Below are 17175 nucleotides of genomic sequence, written 5' to 3' on the forward strand. Positions count from 1 at the left end.
AACTTTTTTTTTTTTTTTTTTAAACAGCGTCTCACTCTTGATGCCCAGGCTGGAGTGCAGGGGTGTGTTCTTGGTTCACTGCAACCTTTGCCTTCCAGGTTCACCCGATTCTCCTGCCTCAGACTCCTGAGTAGCTGGGGTTACAGGGACCTGCCACAACACCCAGCTAATTTTTTTGTAATTTTTAGTACAGATGGGGTTTTATCATCTCGGCCAGACTGGTCTTGAACTCCTGACCTCGTGATCCACCCACTTCAGCCTCCCAAAGTGCTGAGATTACAGACATGAGCCACCACACCCAGCCTAAACAATTAACTCTTAGGAGCTATTTCAGTATGGTCACAGAATCATGTTCAGCATACAGCTTCCCATGTCTCATCCTCTAAAAGAGCCACTAGGATTCCCGGCACTAGCAGAGGCTCTCTCAGAAGAAACTTGACATGCTGATTATCTGGCCAACTTCTGCAACTAAAGTTTCCCATGGCTATGTCAAATGGTCAAATTGAATAGTACATGATTTAAGATTACAGGCAGTTGCTCTTCATGAGTTGCCTTTATCCCAACGAAGATCAGATTCTAAGGATGCCTTATAATTATAAAGCCCAGAATACAAAACCACTAAACAGCTGACCAGGTGAAAAGTCTCAAATGCTTCTTTCGCTGTCAGAAATCTCTCAACCCCACTGCTGAAATATTAACTATAATGTCAACTTTTCCATAAAGTGGTAGAAGATAATATTAGCAGAAAAACTAGCCACATGTCTTGCATTGAGTTTCATTTCATTTGCAATAGTTATAATCACTCTAAGCATATGGAAAGAAAGCTACAGCTCTGAGCTTAACTAATTTACAAACTAGATTTCAGAACTGCCTTTAACAGTCAAAACTAATGGTTTTCTTTTTTGGCAACTTACCCAAAAATCTACTATGTTCTGTTCAACAAACATCAGATTTTTTTATTGCCACTGCTTTTTTTTTTTTTTTTTTTTTTTTTTTTTTTTTGAGGAGTCTAGCTCTGTCACACAGGCTGGAGTGCAGTGGCACATTCTCAGCTCACTGCAACCTCCTGCTCCAAGGTTCAAGCAATTCTCCCACCTCAGCCTCCCAAGAAGCTGAGACTACAGGCCCACGTCACAACACCCGGCTAATTTTTTTGTATTTTGGTAGAGACGAGGTTTCACCATGTTGGCCAGGCTGGTCTTGAACACCTGAGCTCAAGTTATCCACCAGCCTTGGCCTCCCAAAGTGTTGTGATTACAAGTGTGAGCCGCTGTGCCTGGTCCCAACTGCCATATTTTATACACTACAGAAGGTTCTTTCTGGATACTAGACATGAAAAAAAAAAAAAAAGAAAGAAAGAAAGAAAAAAAGCCATCTTGATCTTGTTATGAACTCTATATTCTCCCATGCAGGAATCATACAGTAGTAGTAGGGCAGAATTAATAGATTTTGGAATCAAAGAATGTGAGTTCAAGCCCTAACTGTCTAATGAGGATAGCTCTACCCCTGAAACAATAATAGGACCAAACTCACAGAGTTGTTTTAAGGATTCAGTTGGTTGATACATGCAAAACAATTAGAACACATGGTAAATACACAATCAACAGCTTTACTATTAATTATTCTCTTATAATCACTGACTCAAACATGAGGTTTGGGTTTGTGAAAGGATAACAAATGCTAAAAAGTCTCAACCCAAAATTAACCTGCCAATTTTTGGCAACCTTTTTTTCTTTGAAACAAGGTCTCGCTTTGTCACAGAGGCTAGAGTGTAGTGGTGTGATCTCAGCTTACTGCAGTCTTGACTTCCTGGCACAAGCCATCCCCCTACTTCAGCCTCCCGAGTAGCTGGAACTACAGGCTGGTGCCACCACACCCAGCTAATTTTTGTATTTTTTGTAGAAACGGGGTTTCGCTACATTGCCCAGGCTGGTCTCAAACTCCTGGACTCAAGCAATCTGCCCGCCTCAACTTCCCAAAGTGCTGGAATTACAAACTTGAGTCACTGCACCCAGGCTTTTGGCAACATGCATGCTCAATGATATTATTCAAAAAATAAATAGGCCAGGTGAGGTGTCTCACTCCTGTAATCCCAGCACTTTGGGAGGCCAAGCTGGAAGGATCCCGAGGTAAGGAGTTCAAGACCAGCCTGGTCAACATGGTGAAATCCCATCTCTACTAAAAATACAAAAATTAGCTGGGTGTAGGGGTGCAACTGTAATCCCAGCTACTTGGGAGGCTGAGGCAGGAGAATCACTTAAACCCAGGTGGCGGAGGTTGCAGTGAGCCAAGATCCCACCACTGCACTCCAGCCTGGGCAACAGAGTGAGACTCCATCTCAAAATAAATGAATGAATGAATGAATGAATAAAATAAAATAAATAAAAAAGAATCCTAACAGTCAATTTTGCTTCTCCAACTAAGCATGGTAGCAGATACAACTGAAAGTTGCAGATTTCACTTAAATTGATATGACATAAATTACTTCAAGTGAAAGGAGGAAAATGTTTATTTGAAATCTACAGAAATGCAGTTTTACCAGCTATGTATCTCAAAATAACAAACCTGGGAATCACAGAAAATATTACTTGACTATTATCCATATCATACAGTCATACATTTTGGTCCTTACTTATCTGTTTACACATATTCTTCCTCTTTCTCAATAGTATTATAATTCATTTGGTGGGCTTTGGTGTCTCTTTTGTACCCAACAGCGGTGAAATGGTTGGATTATAACGTCTAGCTGAGAATGTGGCAATGCATCTGATTTGAACTGCTCATCAGCATGCACACTCTATGGTGCACAGAGGTAAGATGGCCTCAAGGGTGGTTGTAAGTGCATGCTAAAGGCTGAGGGCACCAGGACTACTTTCCAGCTGCAGGACCCAGGAGACCTAAGAACCCTGTTTCTCATTCCATAAAGCAGCAATAATAATATTACCTACCTTTCAGGATTATTCTGAGGAATAACACATACAAAACATTTAAAACAATGCTGGTACTGAAATATTTAGGGGGAATGTGTGTTGATGTCACCAATTTACTTTGAAATGCATAAAAAAAATGGAGTAATAAGTACTTGATAACAATGTACGCTTAAAAATTGTTAAGGTGGTAAAATTTTATATAATGTGTATTTTACCACTTGTTTTTTTTTTTGAGATGGAGTCCCACTCTGTCACCCAGGCTGGAATGCAGTGGCACGATCTCTCAGCTCACTGCAACCTCCGCCTCCTGGGTTCAAGCGATTCTCCTGGTTCAGCCTCTCAAGCAGCTGGGACTACAGGCGCATGCCACCACACCAACTGATTTTTGTATTTGTAGTTGAAACAGGGTTTCACCACATTGGCCAGGCTGGTCTTGAACTCTTGACCTCATGATCTGCTTGCCTCGGCCTCCCAAAGTGCTAGGATTACAGGAGTGAGTCACCACACCTGGCCTAATTTTTTAAAAAATAAAGTAAAACTAGGGGCCAAGTGTGGCAGCTGCCTGTAATCCCAGCACTTTGGGAGGTCAAGGCAGGCAGATCACCTGAGGTCAGGGATTCAGGACCAGCCTGACCAATATGGTGAAACCCAGTCTCTACTTAAAATACAAAAATTAGCCAGGCATCGTGGCATGCACCTGTAGTCCCAGCTACTCAGGAGGCTGAGGCAGGAGAATTGCTTAAACCGGGGAGGCAGAGGTTGCAGTGAGCCAAGATCACACCATTGCACTCCAGCCTGGGTGACAGAGCAAGACCCTGTCTCAAAAAAAAAAAGTAAAACTAAAAATGTTTAACAATTTTTAAAAGTCAATAGATGAGAGATGAACAAATGATAAAGTTTGCTATTATAGTAAATATGATGAAGTTATTCAACTATCAGCGGTAGAATCGAGGTGGTGGGCACATGAATGTTCACTTTCAACTTTTCTGTGTGTGTGAAGATTTTTTACAATAAAATGTTGGTGGAAAACAATGCTGGCATCTAGTAGTTTACTTTTTTTTTGAGACAGAGTGTCACTGTCGCCCAGGCTGGAGTGCAGTGGCATGATCTCGGTTCACTGCAACCTCCACTTCCTGGGTTCAAGTGATTCTCCTACCTCAGCCTCCCGAGTAGCTGGGATTACAGGTGCCCACGACCATGCCAGCTAAAGTAGTTTGCTTTTATTATCATCTACTAGTCATAAATAATAGAAAATATTCAGATAATTTGCTCTTTTTTTTTTTTTTGGTGGAATTCTTTAAAGCACTTTTTTTTTGAGACAGAGTCTAGCTCTGTTGCTCAGGCTGGAGTGGTACAATCTCAACTCACCAGAACCTCCACCTCCCAAATTCAAATGATTCTCCTGCTTCAGCCCCCTGAGTAGCTAGAACTACAGGCACATGCCACCACACACGGCTAATTTTTGTATTTTTAGTAGAGATGGGATTTCACCATGTTGGCCAGGCCGGTCTCAAACTTCTGACCTCAGGTGATTCACCCACCTTGACCTCCCAAAGTGCTGGGATTACAGGTGTGAGCCACCGCAACCGGCCAAAAGCACATTTTATCAGCCATCTCCTATTTTATTATAGCCATTCTAAAACTAAAAGTGCTTTGTATGAAACTTCTTAACCAGTGTACATGTATAAGCATTCAAGTTAAATTATTCTAAGTGATCAACTTAGGAGAGTATTCAATCTCTTCTAAGAAATAAGGAAACCAGCTGAGCATGGTGGCTCATGCATGTAATCCAGCACTTTGGGAGACCGAGGTGGGTGGATCAAGAGGTCAGGAGTTCAAGACCAGCCTGGCCAAGATGGTGAAATCCTGTCTCTACTAAAAATACAAAAAATTAGCTGGGCGTGATGGCAGGCACCTGTAATCCCAACTACTTTGGAAGCTGAGGCAGAGAACTGCTTGAACCCAGGAGGTGGAGGTTGCGGTGAGCCAAGATCACACGACTGTACTCCAACCTGGGCAATTAAGTGAGGCTCTATCTCAAAAAAAAAAAAAAAGAAGAAGAAATACAGAAACCAGGTCAACAGGTATCTATCCGTGGCTAATGACTGACAATTTAACGGAATAAAGCAAGGGGAAGGCAAAGATTGGAATTATTTGTTCCTAACTATCCATTAGCTACTAAAGCCAGGAAATCCCTTAACTATCAGCATCTTAACCAGTACCTGAATGTATGGAAGCACACTGCATAGACACAAATACTTCAGCCACTTCAGAATGTCCAATTCTTCCTCCAGTTTTGTTCCCCATTCCTGCTAGCAATTCAGATTTGAATGTGTTTGGTGCTACAAGAGGAACTCATATGTCATACAGCATAATAATTGAAAGAAAAATAATCAGACCACCTCACACCCATCAGGATGGTTACTTTTGAGAATACAGATAAGTGTTGGCCAAGATGTAGAGAAATTAGAACCCTGTGTATTGTTGGTGGGAATGTAAAATAGTACAACCACTGTTGAAAACAGTCCACTGGTTCCTTAAAAACTTAAAACTAGAATTATCACATGATCCAGGAATGACATTTCCAGGTATGTACCCAAAAGAACTGAAAGCAGGTAGATATTTGTACAGCTATTTTCACAGCAGCGTTATTCCCAATAGCTACAAGGTGGAAGCAACCCAAGCATCTATAGACAGATAAATGGACAAGAAAATGTGGTATATACACACAAGGGAGTACCATTCAACCTTTAAAAGGAAAAGAAATTCTGACACATGCAACAACATGGATGAACCTGGGGAACATTTTGTTAAATGAAAATAAAACCAGTCACAAATTCTGTATGATTCCATTTACATGAGGTACAACCATACTGAAAATCACAGGGACAGAAGGCAGAATGATGGTCGCCAGGGATTGAAGGGGAGGAGGGAATAGGGATTTGTTGTTTAATGGGTATCAAGTTTCAGTTTTGCAACATGAAGAGTTCTAGAGATGGACGATGGTGATGATTACACAACAGTGAGAATGTACTCAATCCAACTGAACTGTACACTTAAAAACGGCTAGGATGGTAAATTTTATGGTATGTGTATTTTTATCAAAATTAAAAACAAAACAAAACATAGAACTGATCTCAGAAGGCCTGGTGGTGCTTCCACGTGGAACTGTCAGAGTAGCAATCTATTCAGCCCACTTCTATCTCTAATCGCACCATGAGACCTTGTCTTCTCCGACTCTCCAATCTGCTCAGGATCACACCAAGTGTTTACTTCAGCTTCAAAAAGGGCAAACAGTACTCCTGCTCCCCCAGTTCTGTGTCAAAGCAGCAAGGAACTTAATCTCTCCAAACCTGCCTCCTCTTTAAAACAAGGATAATTCCTACCTATCTGCCTCACAAGGTTGCTATGACGGCAAAAGTGAGATCATGTATATAAAAGTAGCTTTAAACTGACAAGCACCAAAGAAACATAAATTACGTGTATAACTACTTTCATATGGAAATTCAGAAGCGGCTTTAACAACATAAGCTTCATAAAGCTTGCAACACCGCATCCATGCTTTATTCCATTTAAAACCCACAACATCTCCAAATAACACCTTTCTTGTTTTTGCCATAAACTGAAGGGCAGCACTGACAAATAATAAATAAAAGGAAGAAAGAAAACCCTCGGAAAATAAACACCCAAAACGCAATCAGAAATTATCTCACATGTCCTATGTCCTATGAACATTCAGTATTTATGACCCCAGCGTGGGCCCGCGGCGCCCCGGGACTACACTTCCCACAAAGCATCGAGGCGAACCCCGGCGGCGGGCGGGGCGGCCTGGGATTCAGGGTGACCACCGCTCTCCCCGGACAGGGACCGCCGTCCCCAGGAAGGCTGCACCGCGTACGGTCGAGGGGACACTGACTCTCCTTTCTGAAAGCGCTGTCACCCCGCGGTTTCTCCAGCGGTTCCTCCGGCGACCCTCTCCGCCCTCCCGCCCTCCCTACTCCACCTGAGGGTCACCGCCTATTCGTGACCTTTCGGCTGATATTGTAGAGTGTCACAGAAAGGCACCTTCTCCCCCTTCCCGATAGCTACATTTCTAGAACTCGCCCAACCGTCGGGGACCCGAGGCCACGGCGGGGTCAGACGGGACGGACGGACACTGCCCGTCACCCGGGGCTCCGGCCCTCCTGCCAGCCAAAGCTCGGCGGGCAGGGGGCTGGGCTCCCCCCACCCCGGGCCAGGGCGGATCGCGGCCAGAGGTGGCTCCTCCTGGGACTCCGGTTTCAATTTCGCAACGTGACGGTGCAAACCTGAGGCCTACAAACGCCAGCAGCGACGGCCCGCGCCCCGCCCGCCCACCAGGCCCGGGCGCCCCAGCCCCCCGCACTCCGCGGCCGCCGCCGCCCCCCCCCCACCGGGCCTGGCGCCCCAGCCCTCCTGCCCGGCCCCGGCCGCCGCCCCCAGGTCCCGCGCGGCTCCTGTTCCAGCTCGCGGCCGCAGGCTCGGCCGCAGCACTTACTCAGCTCATCCTGGGAGGCGGAGGCGGCGGCCGCAGCCATGTTGCGCCGGGGAGGGAGCGAGGGAGGAGCTGGGGGGGGAAGGGTGCGGCCAGGGGGCTCGCGGCTCGCGGTGTGGCAGAGGCCGGGAGCCGCCTCCGGTCACTCGGCGCGGACCGCGCTGCGCCCCGAGGCCCGCCCGCCGCCGCCGCCTGCGTCCTCCGCGTTGCGAGCGTCGCTCTTCGCTGCCCCCGCGAGCTCGCGACTCGGGCGCTCCCGCAGCCTCGCGCCTCTGCGGAGCCGCTGCCGCCGCCGCCGCCGCCGCCGTCTGTGCGGCCGAATCCCCGTGCGCCAGGCCCGCGCGGCGGCTCTGCGACTCCGCGCCGCGCTTGCACAGCTCACGCCGGTTTTATATTTAGAAAGAGCTGAGCCATCCTCCCAGCGGCCCCCCCGCCGGGCCCCTCGCGCGCCCGCCCGCCCTCGCTCGCTCGCGGCTCGTCCTGCCCACCTGTCGCCGCCCGCCCCGCGTGCGCTCCCCGCGCGGACCCGGCACGCGGCGGTCTGCGCGGGCGGCCCGGCCTAACTGCCCCGCCGCGCGCGCGGAGCCAGCCTGGCGCGGGCCTCTGACCTGAGTCGGAGCCGGTCTCCATGCCGCGGACGCTGCGTTCGGCGCCGCGAGGTGAGCGCTGTGGAGCGAGGCGTTCGGCGGGCCGGGCCCAGTGAGTCTCAGTCCTGGGCCGAGCGGGCCCGGGCTGCCCTGGTGGCTAGGGGAAGTCCTTGAGGCGGGGCCGGAGCACCCTTTTCCGAGGTCTGCGGCTGTCACGCTGGCTGGGCCCGACCTGGGGAAACACGCCTGTCCAAAGGAAGAGACGTGGACTCGGAAAAGTATAGCCCGGCTAGGAGTCAGCGGGAGGAAGCCCCGCCCTGCGCCTCCCGCCGAACTTCTCGGGCCGGGCGCTGACTCAGTGCCGGGCGAGCCCCTGCGCCGCAGTGGCCCCCTACAGTCCCGTGCTGGGGTGGAGGTTGCTGGTGCTCCCGAAACGACTGACGGGAGCAGGGGGTTCACTCAGCCCTGCAAAAGTTAGATGAGCAAGATTCCTAAAGTTTACAGGGAAGTATCTATGCCTATGTGAGCTCTAAGATTTTGTTGAGATACCCTACGTCTTTTTGGTAACCAGAGTGATTTTAGATATGCTGATTTTAACTTTCTGCCTTCCCTTTGTCCGTGAGGTCTTGTACACTTGCAAAATGAAATTCAAATTAAGGGGTTGCATAATTGCTGTACTTTAAGTGATGGTATTGTCATAACAAATCAGATACAAGATCAGTTTTTTGTTTTTTTTTTTTTTTTTGGTATAAGAAGGAATCGACTCTTAAATGGATTGAAATTGCATTTATTCCTTAAAGCAGAAATCTATAAATCCCTAAGTAATGTCTTGAAAATGGAATATATGTCATTACTGTGTAACAAAGGCCATGTACAAAGTACAATGAAGTCATTCTTATTTCCTTTATTGTTTTATTATAGAAATTATACATGATCTTTGTAAAAAATGCAAATGATTTGGAGTATTATAAAATGAAAAGTGAAAGTCCTTCCTCCTAGCCCCACCATCCCACTCTGCAGAGAAATTATGACTAACAGTTAACAGTTAAGTGTGCAGAAGACCTTTTCTCTGGACACACATATACAATCCTATGTATGGCTGTGATGGGGACAGGTTTCATGCAATAAAAATCCATGTTCTGGATCAATGATTCCCTCAAACACATTGTTCCATGTTAATTCAAAACACTGCACCACCATCACCCTCTTTTGTTAGTAACTTCATAGTACATTAAGTTAACCAATCCCTTTTTTCTTGTACTCTCCTCTTTTATTTGATGTTGCTCCAAAATAAATGCACGCTGAACTATTTACAAACAACACAGCAGTGTATAAAGGTCTTCCCCCAACTTCATACCCACCAACCCCCTCATCTCACTCATGATCATAAATACACTCATGCCCATAAATAATCCCCATTAACAGTTTGGTACATTCAACCTTTCCTATTTCTGTGACCATAGAAAGTAGCTGCACTAAAGACTGGTTTGGGGAAATTTGATTCCCATGATCTCAAATGGATCCTTCCAAAGCCACCCCAAATAAATACCAAATCCAAGTGAATAAACATGATTTTGTGCCGGGCGCGGTGGCTCACGCCTGTAATCCCAGCACTTTGGGAGGCCGAGGCGGGTGGATCACGAGGTCAACAGATCGAGACCATCCTGGTCAACATGGTGAAACCCCGTCTCTACTAAAACTACAAAAAATGAGCTGGGCATGGTGGCGCGTGCCTGTAATCCCAGCTACTCCGGAAGCTGAGGCAGGAGAATTGCCTGAACCCAGGAGGTGGAGGTTGCGGTGAACCGAGATCGCGCCATTGCACTCCAGCCTGGGTAACAAGAGCAAAACTCTGTCTCAAAAAAAAAAAAAAAAATTTATTGGTTTTTTTTTGCATTTTTTTTTTTTTTTTTTTTTTTTTTTTTTTTGAGACGGAGTTTTGATCTTGTTGCCCAGTCTAGGGTACAATGGCGCAATCTCGGCTCACTGCAACCCCTGCCTCCTGGGTTCAAGTGATTCTCCTGCCTCAGTCTGCTGAGTAACTGAGATTACAGCATGTGTCACCATGCCCGGCTAATTATTTATTTATTTTTTTGTTTGTTTGTTTTTTGTAGAACCGGAGTTTCACCATGTTAGCCAAGCTGGTCTCAAACTCCCGACCTCAGATGATCCACCTGCCTGAGCCTCCCACAGTGCTGGGATTACAGGTGTGAGCCACTGCACCCAGCCTGTTAGGCAATTTTAACCTCCAGGCAAGACTAGTTGACAAATCTTTAGTTTCTCCCATGTAGAAATTCCAGGTTCTCTGCGTGTACAAATCATGTGAATGCGTGTACACAGATTTTTGTTTTGACAAAAATGGAACTCTACTTCCCCTGTTATGTAACATTATCTTTTCGCCAAATAATGTATTAATGGCTTTCGTATCAGTAGTGATAATAATGGCTAATGTAATATTAATTATGCCAGGCACCATTCTAGTGTTTTACTTGAATTCATCTAATCCCCACAACAATCTTATAAAATAGGGATTTTTAGGGCACTGCGTGGTTGAGGAACACGTCTAGTGTGCCACAAACTGGAAAGTAAGTGGTGGAGCTGGGACTTCAACTGGGCAGCGTGGATCCAGAGTCTGCTTGCTTAATCACTAGGATCAGTATGTACAGAACTATCTCATTTTTTTTTAATGGCTGCATGATAAGTACCAACAAGATATATTTAACCATTCCCTATTGATGAGCAGTTAGAGTGTTAACAATTTTTTTCTAAAGCAAACAATACTACTGTAAAACAGTCTTACACATATCTTTATGTAATCACATATTTCTATATGTAGATGTGGAATTGTTAAGCAAAAAGTCTTAAAGTCTCATTACATAGAGTAGTTTATAGCAACTTACATGCTACTTCTGATCACTATATGTCATTCCTGTTGTAACATAGGCCATGTACAAGGTCCAAGGGTGAAGACATTCTTATTTCCTAAAGGAAATGGGAGCCAGAGAAGAGGCTACTAAGAAACCAAAATAGGATATCATAAAATCTGAGAACTAAAAATCTGTCCCCTCTCCTCTCGTGTAGGCTGCCTTCACATCAAATGCATATACAGATCTAATAAGATTTTTTTAAAATCTTGTGTCCATAGTTAAAGCAGAATATCTTAAAGCATTCTTCTTCTGGGCAGATACATGGTTGACAAGTGCTAACAGACACCTAAAAACAAAGAAGCAGACAAATTATTAAAACAAGCTAGCTGGGCGCGGTGGCTCAAGCCTGTAATCCCAGCACTTTGGGAGGCCGAGGCGGGTGGATCACGAGGTCAAGAGTTCGAGACCATCCTGGTCAACAAGGTGAAACCCCGTCTCTACTAAAAATGCAAAAAAAAATTAGCTGGGCATGATGGTGCATGCCTGTAGTCCCAGCTACTTGGGAGGCTGAGGCAGGAGAATTGCTTGAACCCAGGAGGTGGAGGTTGCGGTGAGCCGAGATCGCGCCATTGCACTCCAGCCTGGGCAACAACAGCAAAACTCCGTCTCAAAAAAAAAATAAAAAATAAAAAAAATAAAACAAGCTAGACAGGGCTGGGCACAGTGGCTCACATCTGTAATCCCAACATTTTGGAAGACTGAGGCAGGAGGATCCCCGGAGCCCAAGAATTCAAGACCAGCCTGGGCAATCTAGCAAGATACCATCCCTACAAAAAATCAAAAAGTCATCCAGGTGTAGTTGTGTACACCTGTGGTGTCAGTACTAGAAAGGCTAAGATGGGAGGATTGCATGCACATGGGAGGCAGAGGTTGCCATCAGCAGAGATCACACCACTGTACTCCAGCCTGGGCAACAGAGTGAGACCCTGTCTCAAAAAAAAAAAAAAAAAAAAAAAAAAAAGAAAAGGAAAAAGAAACAGCAGCTAGGCTCACACCTGTAATCCCAGATACTCAGGAGGGTGAGGTAGAAGGATCACTTGAGGCCAGGAGTTTGAGACCAGCCTGGGCAACATAGCAAGACCCCCATCTGTACAAAAAATCATAAATAAATTAACATATAATAACTCAAAATGTAAATTCTGAGCTAGGTGTGGTGGTTCATGCCTGTGATCCTAGAATTCTGGGAGGCCGAGGAAGGTGGATCACCTGAGGTCAAGAGTTTAGGACCAGCCTGGGCAACAGGGTGAAACCCCATCTCTACTAAAAATAAAAATAAAAATAAATTAGAAGTCTGGGCGCAGTGGCTTACGTCTGTAATCCCAGCACTTTAGGAGACCAAGGCAGGCGGATCATGAGATCAAGAAATTGAGACCATCCTGGCCAACATGGTGAAACCCTGTCCCTACTAAAAATACAAAAATTAGCTGGGTGTGGTGGTGCATACCTGTAGTCCCAGATACTCAGGAAGCTGAGGCAGGAGAATCGCTTGAACCCGGGAGGCAGAGGTTGCAGTGAGCCAAGATCGCACTACTGCACTCTAGCCTGGTGACAGAGCAAGACTACCTCTCAAAAAGAAATACAAAAAATTAGCCAGCCATGGCACTGCCTGTAATCCCAACTACTGGAGAGGCTGATGCAGGAGAATCGCCTGGGGTAGAGGGAAGGGTGGGCAGAGGTTGCAGTGAGCCAAGATCATGTCACTTCACTCCAGCCTGGACAAAAAAGCAAAACTCTATCTCAAAAAAAAAGGTAAATTCTGGGAATATTTATAAAGTACAAAATGCACTGCTGACTCCATAGGTCCTGAAGTCATTTCTCTTAGATAGATGATGTTCGTGGTGCTAATCCTAACCTTAAAAAACAGTAAAATTATGGCCAGGCACGATGGCTCACACCTGTAATACTAGTACCTTAAGAGGCTGAAGCAGGAGGATGGCTTGAGGCCAGGAATTCAAGACCAGCCTAGGGAAACATAATAAGCCCCTGTCTCTACAAAAAAAAAGGGAAAAAAATGTAGTAAAATTATCTCAAGTATATTAGCATCAAAAAACAAGAAAGTATGGAGTATATTTTAGTAGGCCTTTCATCTAAAATGATTATAAGAAGTAATTTTAGGTGCCTAAAAAGATTAATTCTAAACTGTCTAGAGAATTAAATTATCCCAAGTGATTCCATTTGGAATTGAATTCAATTTGGACCTCCAGAGTTCCAGACAAGCCAAAATTCTACATAAATAAATCTCATATGCCATTTGTTTTGGTTGTGAAAAAGTCAGGGACTGGGTCCAACCAGCCAGTGTAGTTCAAACTTCTGATCTTCATCTCTGCTCTTTTCAGTCAGTTATTTATTAAAGACATATTTCACTGCACATAAAGCCATCATGACTCAAAACATTGCACTTTCTAAAAAATCACACTCAGAAACATCCGTCTCTAACCATGATTAGAATCCTTCCATATTTTACTCTCTAATTCCTGTGAACTCAGAATACATTTTAGAGTCTCATTATCTGAAATGTTTCAACTGCTTTCTGGTCCATGTGTCCTCTCCTGAGTATCACTTGCTCCAGTCTTAGGCTAAAGCCCAGGGATGGCAGTAAATTCTTTTTTTTGTTTTGTTTTGTTTGAGACTGAGTTTCGCTCTTGTTGCCCAAGCTGGAGTGCAATGGTGCGATCTCGTGACTCACTGCAACATCCGCCTCCCAGGTTCAAGCTAATATCCTGCCTCAGCCTCCCAAGTAGCTGGGATTACAGGTGCACACCACCACACCTGACTAATTTTTTGTATTTCTAGTAGAGACAGGGTTTCATCATATTGGCCAGGCTGGTCTCAAACTCCTGACCTCAGGTGATCCACCCACCTTGGCCTCCCAAAGTGCTAGGATTACAGACATGAGCCTATGCCTGGCCTGGCAATGAATTCTTACTAGAGCACCTTCAAGTTTTTTTCCCTGGGTTTTTATCTTACAAAATGTGCCTGTCGATTCACAATATTGTGCAAACCCCACCATCCACTTTATTTTCCCTCTCAAAAACCATTGGAAAAAAGGCAAAAAGCTGACCTGGTCCAATATAAAACTAAACCATGGCTATTAGGAGACCATCTTCCCCGTTTTGAAAGTATAGCCTATACCGTAATATCCTATCTCTTCTGGGTTCCTTTAGACAATGACTTCAAAGTTCATGTTCCCCTAAAAGAATTTTGAAAAACACTGCAATCCAATAATGCATTTTTATGTTGGCATCTAAAATTTTTTCTCATAGCTTAAATAATTAAAAAGGGAAAATTTTGACAACAAATTCTATTGTAAATATCAGCATTTTTAAATACTTTTATCACTTTTTAAAATGTATAGAATCTAAATAAGATTTTTTCTAAGTAAGATACTTACTTGACACTGTGAGGTTAAAAACACAAACTTTTTTTTTTCTCTGGGTTTACATCACAATCAAAATAGAAGACTTTAGGCTGGGCCTGGTGGTTCACACTTGTAATTCCAGGACTTTGGAAGGCTAAAGCTGGCAGATGACTTGAGGTTAGGAGTTCGAGACCAGCCCAGCCAACAGGGTGAAACCCTGTCTCTACTAAAAATACAAAAATTAGCTGTGTGTGGTGGGACACACCTGTAATCACAGCTACTCAGGAGGCTGAGGCAAGAGAATTGCTTGAACTTGGGAGGCGGAGGTTGCAGTGAGCTGAGATTGCGCCACTGCACTCCAGCCTGGCAACAGAGTGAAGACTCTTTCTCAAAAAACAAACAAACAAACAGAAGACTTCTGAGACCAAGTGGAGGCAGAAGGTAGGTTCTCCCCATACAACAAGCAAGCAAGCAATTCTGCAGCAGACACCTGCTAGGTATCCTCCAATTCAACTCCAACACCATCTACCTGTAGATACTGTCACATCACACAGTTGAGGGTTCAATCCCACAAGACTGCCCCACAACTTACAATGCCAACTGCAAGCTCCAGGTTATTTAACCTGGGCTTCTGATCAACTAACTGTAAACTGGGGATCCATGACTCCCTCCTCAGTTCAATTAATTTGCTAGAGCAACTCATAGAACTCAAGGAAACAGTTTACTGATATATCATAAAGCATATTACAAAAGATACAGATGAAGAGCTGCATGGGGCAAAGAGTGAAAAGGGACATGGAGCTTCCATGCCCTCCCTAGGGATGACACCCTCCTGAAACCTCTATTTGCTCAGCCACTTAGAAGCTATCTGTACCCCCATCCTCTTAGGCCTTTTATGAAGACTTCAGTGCAAAGACATGATTGAAACATGGACAATCTTGCAGAAATGTGACTGGACAAAAATGATATGACCTAATACTAATAGACTGAGTAGGGAAACCCAGCCAGGCCTGTCTGTTCAGATTCTTCTTTGCATCTCTGTGCAGCATTCCTTCCACCAGGTATGGGGCAGGACCCCTTCTGAAATGAGGGTCTTATAATCTACAATTAGACAAGGTAGATTTTTTTTTTTTTTTTTTTTTGAGATGGAGTCTCACTCTGTCACCAGACTGGAGTGCAATGGCACAATCTCAGCTCACTGCAACTGCTGACTCTCTGGTTCAAGCAATTCTCCTGCCTTAGCCTCCTGAGTAGCTGGGACTACAGGTGCACCACCACACCAAGCTAATTTTTGTATTTTTAGAAAAGATAGGGTTTCACCATGTTGGCCAGAATGGTCTTGATCTCCTGACCTCATGATCCACCTGCCTCGGCCTCCTTTCTAAAGTACTGGGATTACAGCCGTGAGCCACTGTACCCAGCCTGGGTCAGAGAATTTCTTTACCGCCAGGCTCCAAGATGGAATGGTGGGGGAAGAAGATTCCTACTTTTGAGAGAAAAAGGAAGGCAACAGAAGGTCAGAGACAGAGATTCTGCTTTCTTCTCTTTTTCTTTTTTTTTGAGGGGTGGTGGATGGAGTCTCACTCTATCGCCCAGGCTGGAGTGCAGTGGCAAGATCTCAGCTCACTACAGCCTCTGCCTTCAGGGCTCAAACGATTCTCCTGCCTCACCCTCCCAAGTAGCTGGAATTACAGGTGCCCACCACCATGCCTGGCTAATTTTTGTATTTTTAGTAAAGACAGGGTTTTGCCATGTTGGCCAGGCTGGTCTCAAACTCCTGACCTCAGGTGATCCACTTGCCTCAGCCTCCCAAAGTGCTGGGATTACGGTCCTGAGCTATCATGCCCCACAGAGATTCTGTTCTCTGAAGCCTGCTTCTGGGTCCTAAAGCACCCCAACATTATAACATGGGCTATTGGAGTCATAAGCCAGGAACCATAGAAGAAAACATGTTTTCACAGATATCTACCTCATCATTTTTTTAAAAATACAGGGGCTAGGTACAGTGGCTCATGCCTGTAATCCCAGCACTTTGGGAGGCCAAGGCAGGTGGATCACCTGAGGTTGAGAGTTTGAGACCAGCCTGACCAACATGGAGAAACCCTGTCTCTACTAAAAATAGAAAATTAGCCAGAAGTGGTGGCTCATGCCTTAATCTCAGCTACTCAGTAGGCTGAGGCAGGAGAATCGCTTGAACCCAGGAGGCAGAGGTTGCGGTGAGCCGAGATTATGCCATTGCACTCCAGCCTGGGCAACAAGAGTGAAACTCCATCTCAAAAAAAAAAGAAAAAAACCAAGATATTTTACATAATTGCCCTTTCTCCTTGAACTTGTAGTTTGACTTGACTACCCTCACAATAATTTATACAAATGCAATATAGTTTTAACCTTTCAAGTTTTATTCACTTCATTATTCTTTTCTTCAACAAAAATACATATATAAATTTAAAATTTTTTAAATTTTTCTATGGCCTTTTAAAAATTGTTTTAGATTGAATAATCATAATTAGTAGCAGTACACAATTTATCAAAACAACCTATATATATTACAACCTTCTTAGGCATCAAACTATTCATGAATAATATTTTTTTTCTTAGAGATGGGATCTTGCCATGTTGCCTAGGCTGGCCTTGAACTCCTGGCCTCAAGCAATCCTCCCACCTCAGCCTCCTGAGCAGCTGGGACTGCAGGTGCATACCACCACGCTGGTGCAATTTTTTTATGTTACAGCTTTTCAGAGTCATTATACATAAAACAACATTTTATTGGGAATGTCTCTTTTAACAAAAAGAATAGACCAGCCTAAGCAACAAAGTGAGACCACATCTCTACAAAAAAACTTTTTAAATTTTTTTTTTT

At 44.7% G+C, this 17175-nt stretch overlaps 1 protein-coding gene and 1 long non-coding RNA gene across 5 annotated transcripts in view; both read right to left on the bottom strand.

Moving 5' to 3' along the window:
• LOC119467608 (proteasome adapter and scaffold protein ECM29-like) overlaps nucleotides 1–8451 on the bottom strand; it is a 50421-nt gene extending 41970 nt beyond the window's left edge. For 2 of the 4 annotated variants that reach the window (XM_037729550.1, XM_037729549.1), the window contains exon 1: nucleotides 8052–8451. In XM_037729550.1, the coding sequence (XP_037585478.1) occupies nucleotides 8052–8073 (22 nt within the window). In that variant the 5' untranslated portion in view covers nucleotides 8074–8451. Of the gene's footprint in view, nucleotides 1–7446; nucleotides 7797–8051 lie in introns of those variants that run through there. The other 2 variants (XM_037729547.1, XM_037729548.1) reach the window with 2 other exon arrangements.
• A 2708-nt stretch (nucleotides 8452–11159) lies between these two features.
• Nucleotides 11160–17175, bottom strand: part of LOC108285916 — an 8097-nt gene continuing 2081 nt past the window's right edge. The window contains exon 2 of the long non-coding RNA XR_001817749.2: nucleotides 11160–11243. This is a non-coding gene — a long non-coding RNA (uncharacterized LOC108285916). The remainder of the gene's footprint in view (nucleotides 11244–17175) is intronic.

This window comes from Cebus imitator, unplaced genomic scaffold (genome assembly GCF_001604975.1).
Source record: "Cebus imitator isolate Cc_AM_T3 unplaced genomic scaffold, Cebus_imitator-1.0 Scaffold310, whole genome shotgun sequence".
Classification (NCBI taxonomy): Eukaryota; Metazoa; Chordata; class Mammalia; order Primates; family Cebidae; genus Cebus; species Cebus imitator.